At 40.8% G+C, this 20,016-nt stretch overlaps 1 protein-coding gene across 1 annotated transcript in view; it reads right to left on the bottom strand.

Moving 5' to 3' along the window:
• EXT1 (exostosin glycosyltransferase 1) overlaps positions 1 to 20,016 on the bottom strand; it is a 270,855-nt gene that overhangs the window by 9,378 nt on the left and 241,461 nt on the right. The window contains exons 4-8 of the mRNA XM_090283428.1: positions 17,986 to 18,105; positions 10,811 to 10,943; positions 8,311 to 8,429; positions 6,767 to 6,862; positions 1,952 to 2,041 (exon numbers count right to left, since the gene is read on the bottom strand). Of these exons, the coding sequence (XP_090139554.1) occupies positions 1,952 to 2,041; positions 6,767 to 6,862; positions 8,311 to 8,429; positions 10,811 to 10,943; positions 17,986 to 18,105 (558 nt within the window). The remainder of the gene's footprint in view (positions 1 to 1,951; positions 2,042 to 6,766; positions 6,863 to 8,310; positions 8,430 to 10,810; positions 10,944 to 17,985; positions 18,106 to 20,016) is intronic.

Here is a 20,016-nt window from a genome sequence, read left to right as displayed (position 1 = left end):
TGAGAACCTTCAGCATAAAAATGGAGGTGAGACAGCAGGAGAGGTCCCAGCTTTGGCACCAGAGTTCCCGCAGTTCCCTTGCAGGGCAGCCTCTTCTCCCTGGTTCCATTTCTCAGGGGCTCTGGAAACACCATGTCCTTCCCTGGCTCTGTCAAGCCTCAGGGTAGGAGGTGCTTCCTGTTCTTGTCACTCTCCAAGTGCCTCACTATCTGTTGTGCGGTCCTTTTAACCTCATCCACCTCTCTAAATAACCCTCCGTTGGACCGTTGTGATTTGAATCCTGTTTGCTGCCAAGACTCTGATTGATGGCTACAGGCAGGAACTGTGTAATCAAAGCACCTGGTATGAAGACCAGAACAAAGAAATCCCTCAATAAATACGTGTTGAGTGAATGTGTTCCTGGGATGCCCGCTTCCCTTGCAGGAAGCAGCAGACAAATGCGAGCTGGGTGTCCACGCCCCGTATTCCATAGCTGTCTCTCCCTTAGAACCTTAAGCGTATCTTCTCCCCCGCCCCCTTTCTCCTGCCACCTTACTGCCACACAACTGGCTGTGTGTTCACACATTAATCTCCTCAGCAAGCATTCCTCCAATCATTCATTCACCAAGTATTTATAGAGCTTCGGTTACACAGAAAGCATTTCAGCAAGGTGAGGCCCAGCACATTTTGTCCTGGCGTTAGTTAGGTTGACCTTGCATATAACGTTTGTTCAAGTCCATCTGATGGAAACTGGAAGCATCCATGGAATGTCAAGAAACACTGTGAACTGGTAGCTCAGGTTGTGTGGGCAGCAGGCCATTAGAATCAGACTGGCTTCCAGGAAAGTACGTGCTGGTAAGTGCCCACGTTTATACTGAAAGGAGGGGGAGGAGGGAGAAGAGAAGGGGGAAAGAAGGGCAAGGGTCTAGTCAAGGAACTAGTATTAATGACCCATGAACATGGACAACAAGGTAACGGGGTGGGGCCTGACTGTGGGAGAAGGGATGGGCAGGGTGGGGGGAGCAATGGGGGGAAATAGTGGGACAACTGTAATAGAAAAACAATAAGTAAATTTTTAAAAATTGAAAGGAAAATGATTATGAATAAAAAGGACAAAAGAAAGGGAGAAGGAGAAGATATAACTAGTCAAGTCTCCATACTTTTTAGCGGCTACCATTAACAATGCATTTCCGATATACTTCATTTTTACAGAACTGTCTTAGGTGCCCTGTATGGTTTAAAGTAAGATTTCAGAGATCAATATTCATTCGGGTTGTAAAAATTGCTTTCCTACCATGTCTATCTTTCCTCTGCTCTCTCTCCTCTTCCTCACGCATTCTCTGTGCAATGTTATTTTTGGCACAAATACCTGAATGTCTTATTAGCAGGGATCTCCATCTCAGCGCTAAAGTGAAACCGTTTGCTCTTGTGTGGGTGAAAGAAAATGAGCACTTTAAACCGAGACAGAAAAGCTCCCTTTGGAACCCAGCACAGCGTTCCCTAACAGAGGCAACACCCACCCACACAGGCATTAAGATAATTGGGGAAGGATGGGACTGTTTGCCCCACCCCGGCAGCAGGGTCTCAAGATCACGCTAAACAGGTGCCCCGCCCCCTCACCGCATCGCCCGCCTCCCCGTGGTTCTTCTGTGCACCTGCCAGCAGCTGCGCTGTTTAAAAACAAAAAATGAGGGCAGGCAGGAGGCGAGAGGTGAGGTTCAGCCGTGCAAATGAGGAGCCAATTAGCAGGGAAAACAGAGGGGAAGGTGCCCTCATCAGGTGCCAGGTGGTGGCAAGGTGCTCACAGGGACGGGCTTGATTAAAAGCAACTCTGCAGGAAGTTTTGAAAAATATCTCCGATTTGGCCAAGGCACAGGAAGAAGAAGCGCTGGCTCCTTGGGGTTTGGGACAGCTGCCTGAGGAGCCTACCGCCTGCTCTTTGGGGAGGTGCGGGTGGGGGTGGGTTGCTCACCTCTGTGGTTGAAAGTACGGTGTCCTCGTCAAGGCTAAGCACTGCGTCTGTGACGATGTTGTCATAGGGCAGAAAACGGCTGCTCATAACCTGGGCGTGAACAGAAAGCAGGCGGGACGGAAGGCATTAGAAAAGAGAGAAGTAAATTTCGAGTTTTGTTTTCAAAACAATTCCTCCATCCTCAACCTTCGGAAAGAACGTTCTAGCACTCTGTCACCTCTCAACACTGAAGACTTCCTTTTCCATCAGTGCTGACTCATTGCTTTCACCATTTGGGCACCGACAGTGTACAGACACCTTGCTAGTTAAAAGAGTGCAGAGGTCAAGAAGATACATTCCCTGTGCTGGAGGCGATCCTGGCCTGCAGAGACCAAAATAAAGATGACCAGTCCTCGCCTGACATGAAAAATGCCGGGAGCTCAGAGGATGCAGTCACCAGCCACTTGGAAGAACAGACGAAGCCCTCAAAGAAGAAGGGACATTGGAGCAGGACTTGGATGAGTAGGAATTCACCAGCTATAAATAGAAATGAGGCATCACTGAGAGTGTCCAGTAGATTCAAAGGCACAGAGGAGAGAATCAACGCTGAGGCCAGGAAAGAGCGGATGGATGGAGCAAATGATTCCTAGTGTGGGACACACGCTGCTAGAAGGCCCGTTCATTTTTGGAGGGGTGTACACAAACATATAAAAATGCTCCTATTTATTTATTTGAGCAAAGATTGGAAAATATATATAGACACACGCATATTAGTTGCTATAGCAATAAAAGGTAGTAGTAAAGTAACTTAAAAATAACTTCACTAAAATGAAAAGTAAGCTGACTAAAAATATGACATAAACAATAGCATATGTGGCCCACGGATTTAGGAGAATTGTAAAGGTAGTACATGAATAACGTTTGGGCAACTCCAGGATAAGGCATGATAAGCTGTGGGGGGGGGACGACTTTGGGACAAGGGGGACCATTTGGAAAATTGAGGTAGGAGAGACGACTCTCTGATAGTCCCAGCTTACATTTTGGTGTTGAATGTATCATAGAATAACCATAAGAATGATTATATCATAAGAATGATTGACAAGTTTTAAACACTAACAATGTGGCAGGAAATGTTTCCAGTTCTTTTTGTCATCTCAGTTCCTATTTATAACAAACCCATTTCATAGGTGAGGAAACTAAGGCACAGAGACATTAAGTGTCTTGCCCCCGATGGACCCACCAGATTTTCATTCCGGTTGGTGTGATTCAGCCACCATACGCCACCTGTCTCGGGGTTGAAAGGGACCTCACAGGTGAATCTGGGGCACACATGACAGTCTCACACCACCATCTTCCTCCAGGAGTTATAATAAGTTATGACCTCCTCTCTGAATTCACACTTGGAAGCCCAAGAGAAAAGCCACACTTACCATCAACTCTCAAAGCACAAAAGCCACAGAAGGAAGCAACTGGACACTGGTGACAGAAAAGGCAGACACCTCACCTGGCTGCCGAGTGTACTCTCCACAAATGTGAGGACCCACACTCCCACCCCAAAGAGGCTCAGGCTATATTTACTCCAAGAACCAGCTCGTCCATGGGCCTCATCTCCAGTTGGTTTTACAAGCCTGTGAGGCTACTGGAGGGCTTATGACATTGAAGGACAGAAAGAGTTCATTCTAGCCCATCTCTGGGATTTCCAGGGGGAATATCTACAGCATAATGGCATCAGGATCTGCTCCTGCACATCTGTCAACTGGGACGAGCTTTTTCTTCTTTCTCAGGCTTCCAAAATCAAATCAAATCAAATCACATACAAAGTGATAAGCAGCCCCACACACCCAGTGTTCAGAAACCTCAGCCAGAAGCAGCTCTCCTGATCCTGTTTACATGCCCACTGACTAACGCAGAAACCATTAGCTGCCAGCTTAGCGATGCCCTGACCTTTCCCTTGTTAAGCCTACAGGGGAGCACTGCAAAGACAAGGCCAATAAATTCAAAACAGGATGTCACAGCCAAAGCAGCAAACACATCAATTTTAAACTCAAGGCCAGACGTGGAAATTTAAGTGGGGAATGAGAAGGGCACGTGGCTTCTTTCCCATAATGAGCCCAACCACTGGTTTTAAAAGGACCCATTTCCTTTTTCTGAACCTGCTTCATCAGTGGAGGGTAAAAGCTCCGAAGCCAGCCAATTCCAAATTCTAGTGTAGAAAGTAGAAGCTCTCTTTCAAATATTATACCTTGCCCCAGCTCTGTTCCACAAGTTCAATGGATAGCATAAATGGAACCCATGTACTCACAAAGTCAATCTGAGGGAACTGGGTGTTCCTCATTAGGTCCTTTATGCAATAGCTAGCTACCACGCACTGACCCAAACCCCTCTAGAATTAACGAACATGGCTTGGAAATGACCAAGGATCAACAAGTTTACTGTCTAATGGAGAAGATAAGAAATGTCCATAACTAATTATACAAAGCACAATTGAGTGCCTACCATGTCCATACACACTAAGTCCATTTATGTATATAGTATCATATCATTGGATCCTTTCAGCTGCCCTGTTAGGTATTAAGATTGTTTCCATTTACTAAAGGAGGACTGAGGCACTGAGAGTTAAATAACGCGCCTTAGGTCACACAAAAGTAGGTCTGACACTAGAGCCCATGAAATAAGCCATAACATTACAATGCCTCCCAGAAGATTTGACATTTACTGAACCCTTGGTATATAAGAAGTACAAAGTTAAGCACCTATAATGCAGCATCTCATTTAATCTTCAAAATGGGCCCAAGCCATGGTTCCCTGGAATACAGAGTCTACAGCAAGATTTACAAGCAAGTGCTTTACCAGGATGTGCAATTCCAGGGAAGAGAGAGCGAGGGAAAAGGAACAGGATGCCCCACTGGAAGCAGTGGCCGAGGTGGAGGCTAGGACTCAGCAAATGGCCAGAAGCCCATATATACATCTAGCTGGAAGGATGGGAGGTATCTTAACAGAGACATCTGTAAAGCCCACGGGATAGGCGCTATTGTCATCATCATCATCTCATAAGTAAAGAAACCGACTCCTTGCTAAGAGCAGAAATGTAAAATCAGTAAGTCAGTGCATAAAAATGCAATAGTAATCCTAGAAGTCAGAATGGCTTCCAGTGAGTTGGTCAAACTGGATCATTTTTTAATATCCTGACATAGTCAACGGGAGACTTACCTACCCGAAAAAATCTATTCTCCCACGGAAGAAAAAACACAAAGAATCCTGAAGTTCAAAGTTAACAGCTTCCATCTGAGCTCTCTGTTCAGGGGCTCAGGCACTGGAATTGGGGAGACAGATATAGGAGGTGGCAGGCAGGAGATGTGTCTGCCAGTCCCCTCTGTGAAACCACAGCTACGGTGACACGGATGCGTAAAGGTAAGATGGATGTCAGGAGGCATGTGGTCATTGTAATCCCCACCCTTCTCATTAGATGCTTCCCAGTGGCTCTCTGACAACCACGTGGCTGGAGTCCAGCCCCAAGAAGGCCATGACTGTATCTGTCACATTCCCCACTATGTTCCAGCATTTTGCAACCAGTCGCAGTAGGCCCTCATATGCTGGAACTGAATAGGTAATGCACTGATCATCTTGTCCACGTGACAGCCATAGTTCTCACTGTATTATGGTGAACCATATGAAATTGCCACTTTCAGTGGTTCGACCTCATATATCGATATTTTGTTATTCTGGCTCAAAGATGTCTTACTTAGTGTGAGATCATCTCTCATGATATGACCTCCTGGGGACCAAGAAAGAGAATCTCTTAGATGACAATGCTCCATCAATCTCTGTTTCATTTAGTAGTGACTACGGTAGATAAGACCTACAAGAAAGCAACAGGAAGATGCCAGAGAAACAAGAACTCATCTCCGGCTTCTAACAGTGGAAGAAATCTCAAAGAGAAGGGTAGCATGTGAACAGGGGCTTCAGAAACGACTGGGAAGTTTGACAGCAGACATGAAGAACTGAGGGGCAATCAAGACAGCAAGTGGGAAAGATAAAATTAGAGGTAGGATGGGACATGGGGCAATTCAGACACTTGTGAATGACCACATTTGCTGAGAGGACGGGGAAAGCAATGAGAAGACTGGGAAGGCCGGATAAGGCCAGATGATATACGGCCTCAAATGTTAGTTTAAAGCACTAGCAAATGGATTCCCTTATGGGCCATGACAGGATTAAGAAGATCATTTGGTCCAAGGCAAAATGAACTGGAGGACGGACATAAGGGGCCAGCTAGGCAGCACTCATGACAGCTCTAGTGGAGACACCAAAACAAATTAAGGTGAAAATGTCCTTTTTAAGGTAAAACTATGAAGAACCACTAAGAAGACAGAACTAAGATGAATCAGCTAAGCCAACCCCAGGCATCACCACAATCATCACCAGCCTCATCTTTATCCTCTTCGTTTATAGGCAGATTACTATTGCCAGGCCCTGAATTCATTCAATCCTAATAGTAAGCCTTTGAAGTATATGTTGTTATTTCCATTTTGTAGATGAGGAAGCTGAGGAAAAAGTGTGTACAGGGTCACAAATCTCTTAAAGAGCTAGTATTAGGGACCCAGGATTCACTAATTCAAAAGCCTATGGCTGTCAAAGCTGAGGTCATTCAGAGACAGATAGAGCTTTAGAAAACAGTCCAGGGCCAGGAGCAGGGGAAGACATTTAGGGCCAACACCCAAAACACCCTCCAGGGGCAGGAGCAGGGGAAGACATTTAGGGCCAACACCCAAAACACCCTGTGGAGAAATGCAGGCTCTGTGGTGGCTCCACACTTAGGTCCCCTTCCAGTCCTACCTTGCTTTCTCCTTCAATGACGAAGACAGGCACAGCAGTGGCAGGCCAGCGGTGCTTGGCTGGTAGGGGTTTGTCACAATTCCATAGAACTATGATCTGAAAGGAACCGGGAATCATTAGATGGCTTGGTAAGGCTGGATTTATATAGGCCTCCAACCCAACATTTGTTCTCAGAGAGAGAGGGGGCGGGGGCAGGGGGGAGTAGATAGATATCCAAGCAAGGCAGAACAGCAGACATCAAAACTGATTTTTTTTAAAAAGACTTTATTTATTTTTTAGAGGGGAAGGGAGGTAGAACAAGAAGGAGAGAAACACTGGTGTGCAAGAGAAACATCAATTGGCCGCCACTCACACACTCCCAACCAGGGATCTGGCCCGCAATCCAGGCACAGTTCCTTGACTGGGAATCAAACCAGCGACCTTTCAGTTAACAGGCTCAATCCACTGAGCCACATCAGCCAGGGCCAAAACTGATTTTAAAGTCAGTCCACTCCCACACAACCTCCTGAACCTGATCACTTCAACTACTAGAAAGAGAGGACATAATGACCTAAAAAAATTTACGTCAAGGAGGTTGGAGAAAGTGGGAGGAAAGGAAAGTAATTTCAATGTTGCTGGATCTTAATAAAGTGATTTTCTTTTCTTCTTTTTTTGTTTTTGTTCTTTTGGTTTTGAATAAGCAGTTCTTGTTTTATTTTTTAATGGATCTTTTTTAAAAGTGATTTTCTAAATTCTGATATCTTATGAGAAGTGAGATAACACTGATTAAATAAAATAAAAACGTATACTGAACATATGCTATGAACCTGTGCTAAACCAGGCAATGTGGGAGAAATAAAAATATTCACGAATAGAACTAGCATGAGCTCATGTTTTCGATTCTCCAGAATGGCTGCTAATTTTCTATGACTTGATTATTTCTAATAGACGTGCTTAGTCCAAAAATGTGTACTTGAAAATTATTTAATTCATTCCTCATCTGTAAACCTTCCACTATAAGCTAATTTACAAATCAGAAAAACCACTGTTAATAACAACGTATGGGAGAGACACTGATTTGCAAAATATTGTTACTACAGATTTAATCTCCTATTCCAATTTCATTAGTCATGACTACCGTGACAGAAAAGACGATGCCTCCTGACACCAGCAAGTCTGTTTCTTTTGTTGAAAATTAATTTTCTGGGTCCTCCCAGTGGCACTTCTGATATTACTTTATCACTCTGACACTTAAAAACAAAATAAAGGGCTTATATATTCTTTTAAGAATATGTTGTTTTATATATACATAACCTTAACCCAGCGCAAAGATCACTTGGCAACCCATTCATGACCTGTGTCAGATTTCACTTCCAGGAACCTCTAAGTTGATGAAAAGGGCATAATAAGGCATGACAAATGAAAGCGGGAGGAACAACAGGACACGAGACCCGATGTTAAATGAGCCCCAGGGAGCAATGTGTGTAGCAGCAGGTAAGGGGTGGGAGTCTCTAGAGTCCACTAGGCAGGAGCAGGCAGGAGCAGGCAGGTGAACCCCCACTCACCTGGGCACAATACTGGGATTTGGCTGCGGCCATGAGAAGTTTCAACACTGGCTGGGACTGGGAGACCAGGGGTGTCACTGCATGGATGACTGCAGTGAATTTGGAGGGGGGCTTTACACCTGAAACAGAAAGGGGAGAGGAGCCTAATGAAGCGCTAGAAATAAGACTTAGAAAATTACTCCTCCTTGCGCCACTGCCTCACCCTGGAGCTAATGTACCCTTCTAGCTTATTTTTCCTCTGCCTCTTAGGTCCTGACAGAACAAAAAAAAGGTGAGAAGCTGTGGTTAACTGCTGCCTGAGTCTAGAGACCTGGACAATTTACAGAGCAATGTCCATTTCCAGGTTCTTCTTTTGCTATTCTTTTCCATCCTTGGGAATGCACCTTTGTTCTTCCTTCTGCTTTGTAGGTACCCAAAGGCTAATTACACACACACACACAGACACACAGACACACACCCACTCACTCTCTCTCTCTCTCTCTCTCAACTCATAGTCTACCCTAGTCATTCACATCTTAATACCAGTTTAAGTAAATGTGCTCTCTCTCTTCCCCAGGGTATTTGCATGTATCTTATTCTTAATTATGTAGTTAATACTAACTAGCAAGTCAAGTGGTGAAAGTTATAAGGACAGCATCCAGAGCATGACTAAGGTTTGAATGCCACTTTCTACCACTTACTGGTGGTGGGATCTTGGAAAATTACTTAACCCTCCATGTTTCCGCAGCTGTGAAACAGGTTTGATAATAATAGTATCAAAGATACGGTAGCTTTCATGAGAATTCACTTGAATAAGTTAATGCCTACAAAGTGCTTAGAACAAGACCTAGGAAATAGTAAGTGGTCACTCTTTGGTAGCTGCTGTCATTACCACCATCACCATCGTCACTATTTTTGAGTGGAAGCCTCTATGCTCCCAAGCATCTCTTGTTTGTGTGGCAGTGGCATCTCTGACCCGACAGTATGTGACCCAGACCTCGGCCAACGGTGTACTGAGAAGCCCGAGGTGGAAAGGTATCACAGATGTGCACAGCTGCCACCCAAGAGAAAGAAGTGAGATGGCCTCTCCCCATGCGAGTTTTCCTGTCAGAACTCACTATGAACTTGGAGACTAGTTTAAAAAATATTTTAATATTTCATTCATTTAGATCCACTAATGTCTTCTTTTAGTAGCTTAAATGTGAACAAGAATGCAGGGGCAGTCAAGTTTTAAGCTTAGATATTGATGGGATAAAGGTAAGATGTGGACTTTGTACATTAAAGGATCCTATAAATGCAGAGCAAATTGTATCACACAGTTAGTACTTTAATTGCATGTTAGAAAGACGCGAACTTTCCCACTATCAAGACACACATCCAAGATTTTGCCAGTGAAAAGAATAAAGATAAAGGAGGGGGTTCACTTTTTAACAGAGGATAAGTCACTGCTTTTTGATTTTTCTCCAACCAGTTAAGGAGCATCAGTCATACACTTTTAATGCGCCAACTCCAAATGGAGATACTAATGCTCCAAAAATATATATATAGAAATGTTATTATTACCCAGTGTGGACTAGCCATTGATTTTGATAAGGCCTCCATGATCAATTTGGATTGGATTAAAGAATTCTTTGTCACTGGTTGCTACATCAGGCTACAGACCTTTCTGTTTCTTCTTAGCTAAATATGTACAACTCAAAAAAGGGTGAGGGAGTTATTAAAGAACATCGGCCTTGGGTAAAAAAATGTAAGTGGCTTTTTGCCCCATCAACTTGAAAGGTGCTTTCCTACCCCAGGGTTCTCAAATTTGGAACTGTGAATGATGGGAAATGTCCAAAATGTTACTAAAACCAGGGCACTGGGCCCCAAGTACAAACATGTCTACGGCCATAATGGTAGCGTTTTGTAGACCTTTGTCCCTCTCCCCGTTTCCTTCCCCCATTAGTATTGAACTAAAATCTGCCCGAGAGCCGATGTTGTGTCTTGTTTGACTTTTTACTTCTATCCCCTAGCATCGCAGTGACGTTGCATGTAAGCAGAGCATAATAAATGTTGAATGAGTGATACATTTCTCCCTTGTTGTATATTCTTAACTCTTTCTCCTTTTCCTTTATTAATTCAGTTTTTCTTTGCTATGAGATAAAGAAGTTGGGATTGTGAAAAAAATATTAGGGTGAGATCTTCTAGCTCCATTTTATATATGATGAGACTTAAAATTACAGCTAATCCATTGCCATGTTCAAAATGGAAAGCCTATTTTTCAAAAAGAACTCTACTAAATATAAAGTGTAGCTGCTCAGATAAGAAAGACATTTAAAATATTTTTTTTCCCACTTTGCAATGCTCTGCAGGATTTATAATTCTTGACCTTGATACACCATTTATGACTGGGCTCGATCAGCAATCTCCATTGCAGGCTGTTAGAAAGGCCGCACTCTAGAATAAAAAATCAAGGGGCTTTAATTCTGGACATTTGGAGGCTACAAAAGGGTAGTTAGTTCCCTGGAAGCAACTCACTTACCTAAATTAGCATAGTAGTAAGGAAAATCTCCCAGATAAGATGAATACTGTGGTAGTACGAACAATCCTCCAGGATGTTTGTTCCATATTAAACTGTTACGTGATATGTGCTTGAATATTCTGTCCTGAATAATCTAGAAAACAGAAACATAGCACATGGTGATGATGATTGTATCTGATAAGGGCTGTGCTCAATCCTATTGGAGGGATGAAGAAACTCAAAGAAGTGACTCTACACACGTGCTTCCCCTCCCCCATTCTCTGCTGATAAAAGTGTCTGAATACAAACAGAGGGACAGAGAAATGGGAAAATGAGAAAAATGAATTATGGCTGACCAAATTTCCTGACTAAACTTCAGTTTAACCACAAATACTCTCTTGTCTTCCTATAATAAGAAGTTAAGTCCATGATCATTTCAAAACACAGTGTGTGGAATTTTTCCTGGATGGTTGAGCATCTAACAGCGGGGTTTGCATCAACAGCAGGAAAATCTGTTCCCATGCACAGAGATGGCACTGTAGACCTTGTGAAGACTGAGCTAAAGGCATATGGAAGGCATGACACATTCTAGAAGCTGTGGCAGTTTTGATCTGTGGCTCTAATTCAGGAGGCAGATATATTTGCTTGTCAAGTTTTGTTTTCCTTTCAAAGTCAACTGTTGGACTTCAGGGTATTGGTTAGCTGAAGTTTTCCTACTAAATTTCATCTCAAAAAGTAGTCAGGTAACAATTATTTAAAACATCCTACATAATAGGACAACAGCCATGGCATATGAAGACTAATAATAGCCAAGCTAGTTCATTAGTTTTTCTGGACTTGGGGACCTTGCAGATCATTAAATTCTACACTTAAGAGTCAAGCATTCTCTCATCCTGGATCATTTGTCAGATGAATGTGATTAATCCACGTTATAGGTTTCTCTCTGTGACTTTCAAACTCTTGTAATTATACCAACCACTCATTAAGATATGACTTGGCAAATAATTAACTTGATACAGAATTTCATGTTTTCAGCAATGCTTTTTTTTTCTATTTAAAAAGAAAAAAAAGAGCCTGCCATACGTTTCAAGAGATTTAAAACCTAAATCATCATTTTCCAGCTCCTCGTTTAATGCAATGTGATTTTAAGTACAGGCCATGTTAAATGGAGTTTTACTATTTGCTAAGGTTATTAACACCCTCTTCTCATCCCACTTGATAACTAGACAAGTGACAGGGTGAGCTATGTTTCTCTTTGCAAACCTTACCATGTTTATATTTCTTAATAAGAAAGAAAAAAGGGAGCAAGGAGAAACTTTCTACATTTCCTTCTTCCCCTGGATCAAAATGGCTAATTTTATAATGGCTGGGTAGAGGTTTAATATGGTGAAGATCTCAGGAATCTAGCCAAAATATTAATGTTTGCTCTTTGTGGTATGGCAGAGATATGTTAAAATGCTAAGCATTAATTACGAGAAAATGTTATGGTTGTGAAGGGTTTTTATATGGCTAGCAATTTTACTTTGTACACCATATATTCCCGTTTTTCTTTTTTAACTATTCATCCAAATCCACTATCTATTTAGTTTCTTTTATAGTTTTTGCCTCCCTTTTTTGCTTTCCAAATTTATGTACCATCAAGCATGTGGTCATTGAAACGAGTCTGGATATCAGACACAAAGTAAAGTGACAACAGACAGCATCACAAATCCGACCTACATACCAAATGATATGGAACTCAGACCTGTGACTCACTTTAGGTCTCTGGTTGGTATGCTTCTCATTGTCATAGACTTTTGTTTGATGAGTATCACAACATTTTTATCTTTTTAATTCAAGGATACAATAATACATTATAGTATTTCTGAAATGCCAATAAGCATATGATACTCTCTTCAAATGGATCTTGACAGAAAGATATCAGCAAAGGTATGAAAGCAATAGCAAATGTTCAATTTAAACTAGGTCAAGCCATTGGCCACCTTTATGCCTCACTTTCCTCAATTTTAATAAAACAATAGAATATCACATTAATTATAACAACCTCTCAGAATTATTAGGAAGAGTTGTGTAAGCTTTAATACTTAAGACTTGAGTTTCTTTTGCCATTAATAAAAAAATCTCATTCCTGTGTCCATTTTCTAGGCATAGATTTTTCCATTTTTACATAGCTATAATATCACAGACATTATATATTACAGATATCTTTTCATATTACTAATAGTATTCATGGTTTACTTCTTTTAAATGACCAAAAACAGTACAATTTTTTCTATGCAATGCAATGAACACATTTATGAATTAAATTTTTCCACATTTAGGACTGATTCTTTAAGATTTTTGTCAAAGGTTGGCAAAGGTTATGAACACTGAACACTTTGAAGGCTGTTCATATTATTGCCAAATGTCTTTCTAAAAGGTTTACATCAACTTGCCTCCTCAAAAGTTTTGGAGTGTGGATCTCATTCCCCCAAAGAGAAAGGTCCTTTTGCCCCTCTAATATCCCATTCTCCCTGTCGCTACACTGGACAGCTCCCAGAATTCCTTCAGGGCACTTGATGCCCGTGTCTACTGTTGTGAAAGGAGAGTTTACATTTAGATGTTTGGCACAACTTTGACTATAAAGAAAATCAACACACACATACACACAAACATTTACATACACAATATAATATTTTTATCATTATATTCCCAAATAGCACCCCCAATAAGAATAATATTTCCTATAAATATGAATTTAAAGGGGAAAAATGACAGGCTTATTTTTCTTTTTTTCCATGCCATCTTTAAAAAAAATAATGGATGACTGATTACAGGTTATAGTCATTCTGTGCGGCCCTGACTTGGTCTTTTGACCAATGCAGTGTTACCCAATACACACAGTGCCACCATATGTCACCTCACTCTAAGCCAAAGCAATTTTCTATTTCCATTTTCTCATTGATTTTAAAATTTCATGGCACAATAGCATCAGCAAGACTGGTTTAAATGTGCATGGTTAGATAACTGAGGAGAAAAATAAAGAACGAAGACTTCATAAAATTCCACTAAAAAATATGTGCTTTCCAAGCTAACATTAGCTGGTTTCATATATTATTACAATCTCAGGCACTTATTTTTTTTTTTATTTATTTTTTTATTTTTGTGCTCACTCTGGTTCTGACTGAGCTCCTACACAGTTCAATCATCTGTGCCAGGTTACTATTATACAGTATTCTGACAAATAATGGAATTCAGGAAGGAACACTGTCTCGACAGTATTTTATTATTGTTCCCATCGTTACTTGTCAATTTGCACACACGAAAGGACTAAGCTCTAAAGGGCTTAGCTCTTATTAAATAGCTCTTTAATTCCAAGATGCAGAATAAGGAAACTTCAGTCACACTGGAAATACGATACCAGTTGAATCCCAGATATGACAGAGTGCAGCACAATAGAATGTACTAACAACTTGACCCTGGCATTGGCACAGAGAATGAGGTGTGTGCTGTTTTCAATTGTGTCTAAGCACAACCTACAACTCTAAGGCTCATAATCTCCAAACCTAAGCAATTCCCCTCTCATGGTTTAGAATAGAGAGAGCAAGGAGGAAAGAGTTTGAGTGCAGAACAACCTAGAATAAGGGATCCTCAAATCTCTGTTGTCTGTGGGTAGCTCTGAATTATCTTCAGACCTTAGGAGCTCCAACAGGGACCAAAGCACTTGTATTATCTATGTGCCGAGCCAAGTGGGCGTTATTGCTATGCATTAGTTAAATCATTCTTCCAAACACATTGGCTTTGTTTATTTGTGTTATGTGGGTAGCACTTTCTGCCAGTCTCTGCTTTTCTGTTTACATTGGATTTACGGGTTATCTGAGTTCTGAATTAAAAAGGGAAACTGGATGGTATCTCTCATGCAATTCGGTTAAGAGGTCAAATTGTTAGAATCTAATCTTGAGACTATATAAGGGGATTTGACAGTTGCTATACATTTGAATGAAGTATATGGTCTGTAGTGTTTTCAAAATAACTGTGTGGTTGAAGAACTACATGGCTTAAATCCAAGGGGAAAAAGGCATTTCCAGGCACAGAGATGAAAACAGCTTGACTTAAGTTCCTATTCTGATGAATTTAACACATCCAACTGTCATTACAGGATAAATGGGCACTGCTAACTTTAGAGACAAGAGACCAGATCTATGCAATAAACCATACTCAAAAGAAATGTAATTGATGAGATACTACCTTTCATCTAGCAAATTAGTGAAGTTGTGTATGTTGTGTGTTACAGTTATGATCCTTAAGGCTGACAAGCATACAGTAAGGGAGTGTCTCTCCCAGTCAGCTTGTGAGAGTCTGGACTGACACATCTTTTTTGAAGAATAATTTGACAATATATATCATGAGCCTTAGAAATGCCTAGACTCTTTGGTTGAGTAATCTCACTTCGAGGACTCTATACTAAAGAAACAGAGATATAGTGTAGGATACATGCAGAAAGCCTTTGCTTGAATAAAGGATTTATATCATATCTATAATAATAAGTAATTAGAAACAACCTTAATTGTTAACAATAATAGACTGGTTAAATAAATACAGGATCACACCAAAGGATGGCATACAGAGTAAAAAAAAAAAAAACAGAGAGAGAGAGAGCATGTGGTCTAGGTGTATTAGAGTGGACAACTAAACTAATAGGGCAAAATTAAAAGGCTAGAAACAGACCCAAAGATGCAGAAAAGTGGCATGTGAGAACACCAATGAAATAGAGAGACAACTACACAACAATTTGCAAAAAAAAAAGGTCAGATTTTTTTCAGCATAGAGCATACAAAGAAGTAAATTGGATTAATTAGCTAAATGTAAAAAAAATTAACTATGAAAGTCGTAGAAAAATGTAAGTAAATATCTGTGTGTGTATAAAAACAGGATTATGGTTTAAAAGTTCTTTTTAACCATAGCAAATAGAAAAGACTGCCCAATCATAAATAAAATAGAAAGGCATACCAGAAATTGGGGGAACGTATTTGCAACAACAGGCAAAGGGTTTTTTGTGTTTTTTTTTTAACATAATAAGCTCTTAAAAGTTAATGAGAAAAAGTGGGATAACTTTGTGGCCATTTCTATTTCTTTCTTTGTGAGTTTCTTGAGCAAGAAATATATGAAAAATATTCATTCTTGCTAATAACATAAGAAATAGAAATTAACAAAATAATTTATCATTTTTAAAGATATAATGCCCAATACTGTTGAAAGTGAAAGAAACTACAGATTAAAACAGGTCCCCTCATATAAGCTGGAGGGAATATAAGTTAGTTCAATTCTATTACAGAAAAATTGACAATTCACTTTAGAAATCCTAATATTTGGCATATTCTGTGAACCAGGTCTCTGAATTCAAGGAATTTTTCCTAAGGAAGTAATATTGAACCTGCCCAGCAATTTTGTGCTGAAGCTATTTGCTTTAATGATGTATATAACAATAAAAAGTCAAAAACAATCATACTATCTTCAAATTGGAAGTTCATTAAAGAAATTACGTGATTTCATGAATGGAGTATTATATAGTCATTAAAATAATTACAAAAAAAATAATTACAAAAATATCTAATAACATGAGAAAATATTAATACATCATTAAGCTGAAAAAATATTATGAAGTACTGAAAGACTTCTTTTTAAATTAAAATTGACAACATATTATAAATTTATATAGAAAACAACATATGCATTTATATGTATATATGTCAATAGTGACTTTGCATGGGTAGGATATTTTATAAGTATTTTCCATTATTTTCTAAAATAAACATGCATTTTCTTGATAAAAAAAAGCACTCTTATTCCAGAAAGAAAAAGAAGAAAATGACATTCAAGTTTCCTTAAGAAGGGCCTAGGAAAGATCTTGTATAGAGGGCAGGATCCAAGAAAAGAAAAGTAGCATCTATTACATATTCAAATCTGCTGCTATGGACAGAAGACTCAATCAATTTTAATTGAAGGGAAGGCTTTGGAGTTATAAGAGAGGTTTGCTAGCAACGAGGAAGCCTTTTGAAGCCATTCTAACCAGGCTGTCCCCTTCATGGGGTGAGCCTTGGTCCTAAATAGCCCTTTTCACCTAGTTTCAGGATGGAAAAAAAAAAAGTGTACCATTCATGGAATGACACTGACGAAGCACGCCCCCAGGTGACGGCAGGAGCCCAGACAAGGCTCAGGGCAGGTAAGTAAATGTCCCACTGTGCGTGGGGTGGGACCAGCGCTGGCCCTGACACCCAGGATGGCAAGGAAATAGTGATGTGTACAGCACAGGGTGACTTCAGTTCTCGGTATTACTCAGACTTCCCAGTGTGTGCTCCAAAGTCCTTCCTGCTGCTGGAGCAGGCGTCACTTTCCCACAGCAAACGCTCCAAAAGGGAGGCCACAGATGCCCCTACATCATTATCCAGACACCTCAGAGCCACCTCCACGCTAAGCTGCCCCACAGCACCTCTGCTCTCCTTTCCACATGCCTGTAACTCAAGAGCATGCAGTTTCCTAAATCTTTTCTTAGCTCTTTGTGCTACTTCAGTGTAGCCTCAGGTCCTAACTATCTGCTCTACTTCCAAAGGTGCTAATCAACTCCATACTTCCCTTTCCTTTTTTCCTCCAGCCTTAAAAAAGCAGCTTGAAGATGGGCACCCATCTGCCAACAAGATTTGCTGATTTCTTAAAGTTTAACACTTTCTGAACCAGACGGGTGTAATCCTGACTTTCTTCTTAATACACCTTTGTAACATCGATGCTGGTTGGGTTGTACATGTCTTGAGACTTAGTTTTTGCTGTGTCCCAATGCCACTGGCCTACGGTGGCCAGTAAATGATTCATATGTTTAGAGTGGTAGAAAATTTCCTCTTACTTGGTCACTACATGTTTTCTAAAGGGCTACAGAACTATGTCTTCAAAGGATGCCATTAAGTATGAATGACAGGAGGACAGTCATTAGCCACATGTCCCTGAAATTTCTCCTCATGTCAATTTTCCCGAGTTTGTCAGAGATGGAGTTAGTTGCTTGGGCATGGCAGAGCAGGTATAAAAAAAAGAGTTAACTGTCCCATCCAAGCACAGAAAATTCAGTTTTGCCCCATTTGACCAAATACACATCACCAACAGCAAAGAGAAGTCCAAGAGAGCGTATAAAGGACCATTCTTCAACAGAGCCAAGTGGTCCCACTTACCTCTAGTGTAGTTAATACAATCTTCTCAACTGAAGAAAAATAAGCCTCCCACAAGAATTGTGTCTGCTGTCTAAGTGCTAGGATTTTATCCTGATGAATAGACCTGATTGTAGAAGGAATCTGTAACACAAGGTGAGCACATAATAACTATAACTGGACAACAATGAGATGCCATTGCATCGAAATAAGCCACTTGGGCTTTTGTTCTTTATAGCATTTGGCTTCTAGCACACCGACCTACTAAAAATCACCAACCTCTCGGTTAAAATGCCCTTCAGAGGTGTCAGGTACAGAACAACACTTACTGGGAGTCCACTCTAATGACCTTTAATAAAAGCTACAGTTCACCTCTAAGATTCTGAAGTAGGTTATCTGCTGTTGAGGGTGCTCCTATAGTAGCAATTGACGTTTTTCTCCTCTGAGTCCCACAAATCCTTGGTCTTGCACATGGACCACCATATTTTCTAGAGAAGGAGCTATAGGCCTTTGGGAAAGGCTGAAAGATATCATCCCCCAAAAGCACTTTTAAGACATGCCATGCCAGGGACTACAAATTACCTATGCAAGGGCTTTCTAGGGAACGTCTTTGAGCCTCTTCAATGCATCTGAAGCTGGGGTTAGTCGATTCTATGTGCATATACCTCCTACCTCACCCTGAAAGCTGTTCTGCCTCCCAGACCTCTCTTTTTGGCAGCAGCACTTCAATGTATCGCCATCTTTCCAACCTTGTATGTGTTTCATTGTCACTGCTATCTACCACACTGCATGATTTTAAAGGAGGGATCGATGTCCTGTCCATATTGCTATGCATTTTAAGGCAGGAGACTGGCCTTTGTATAGTGGTCATTTAACCCTTTGAGTGCCATACGTAATTCGAAATTTGGATCAACATGAGAAAAAGTTATATCAATATATGTAACCTGAGGTACAAAAAAAGAGAACAAAACATAAAATAAGAATTATTCCACTGTTATTTACATTTATAGCCATCGAGAAAAGCTGGGACAGACGCTGGCACTTTTGGGAAAAATTGTCAGTGTCGTTCACAGTGACTTTGGCACTCAAAGGGCTAAGAAATAAAAGCTGACTTGAGCATGGCCATCTGAAGCCACCAGAGGGAAATCATTATTTTTACTAGCAGTGGAGTTAATGGGTAATAAGCACAGGGACACATGATTTAGGGGGGAAACAAGGGGAGATTCTTGGCTTCACCACTTACTAGCTGTACTTCCTTGGACAAGTTACTTGATCTCTCCAAGATTTCATTTCCTCATTTATAAAATGGGGAGATAGTACTAACACCGTGAGGTTGTAATGAGGATCATATAAGTGCTTAGCACAGTGCCTAGAACACGGGAAGCTTAATTAACAGAGCAATTATTACTACAGATATTATCATTATTGACATGAGGGTGATGATATTCAAAGTTGGACCAACATGTGAACATGTGTACATATGAACTTGCTTGGGTCTGAGCTCTGAAGTGTTACTTTCTGGGTTTCTGGTTGAGTTTCCTGGGCTTGCTTCCCACCTTCACTTACAGCTTAATGTCCCTTTCATTGATGGAGTCTGTACGCTTAGGGGCGACTCCTTGTGATTAGCAAGTGCTCTTCTGTGCTCACCTCTTTCTGCCTGCTTGCTTCCTGTAACTAATCAGACAGACATGCAGGCCTGGGCTGAAGCGGGAATGCTCTGCCACTTTAATAAGTTACCCATGGCATTGTGACAAAGACTACGTACATCTGAATGTCCACCAGAGGGGAAGGTGGCAGCATCGCTTTTAAGAGAAGCAGTAAAACTGCTCCATAGTAAGAACAGAAGGACAAGCTGTCTTGCTTTGGCCATGTTCAAAAGCGGATAGTAAATCTGTGCTCCAAAGTGTGTAAATGGAAGTAAAATACCCTTGGAGAAGGTAGGGAAACCATTCATATCATGAATCCTTGGCAGGTCAAAGCAAATTTATTTTTATTTACTGAGAAATTACCTAGGTTGCCAAAGACCAGAAAAAAATTATCCTGCTCAGTTTTAAT

Source organism: Furipterus horrens, unplaced genomic scaffold (genome assembly GCF_987537825.1).
Source record: "Furipterus horrens unplaced genomic scaffold, mFurHor1.1.pri manual_scaffold_7, whole genome shotgun sequence".
Classification (NCBI taxonomy): Eukaryota; Metazoa; Chordata; class Mammalia; order Chiroptera; family Furipteridae; genus Furipterus; species Furipterus horrens.
This window is presented reverse-complemented; position numbering and strand designations above follow the sequence as displayed.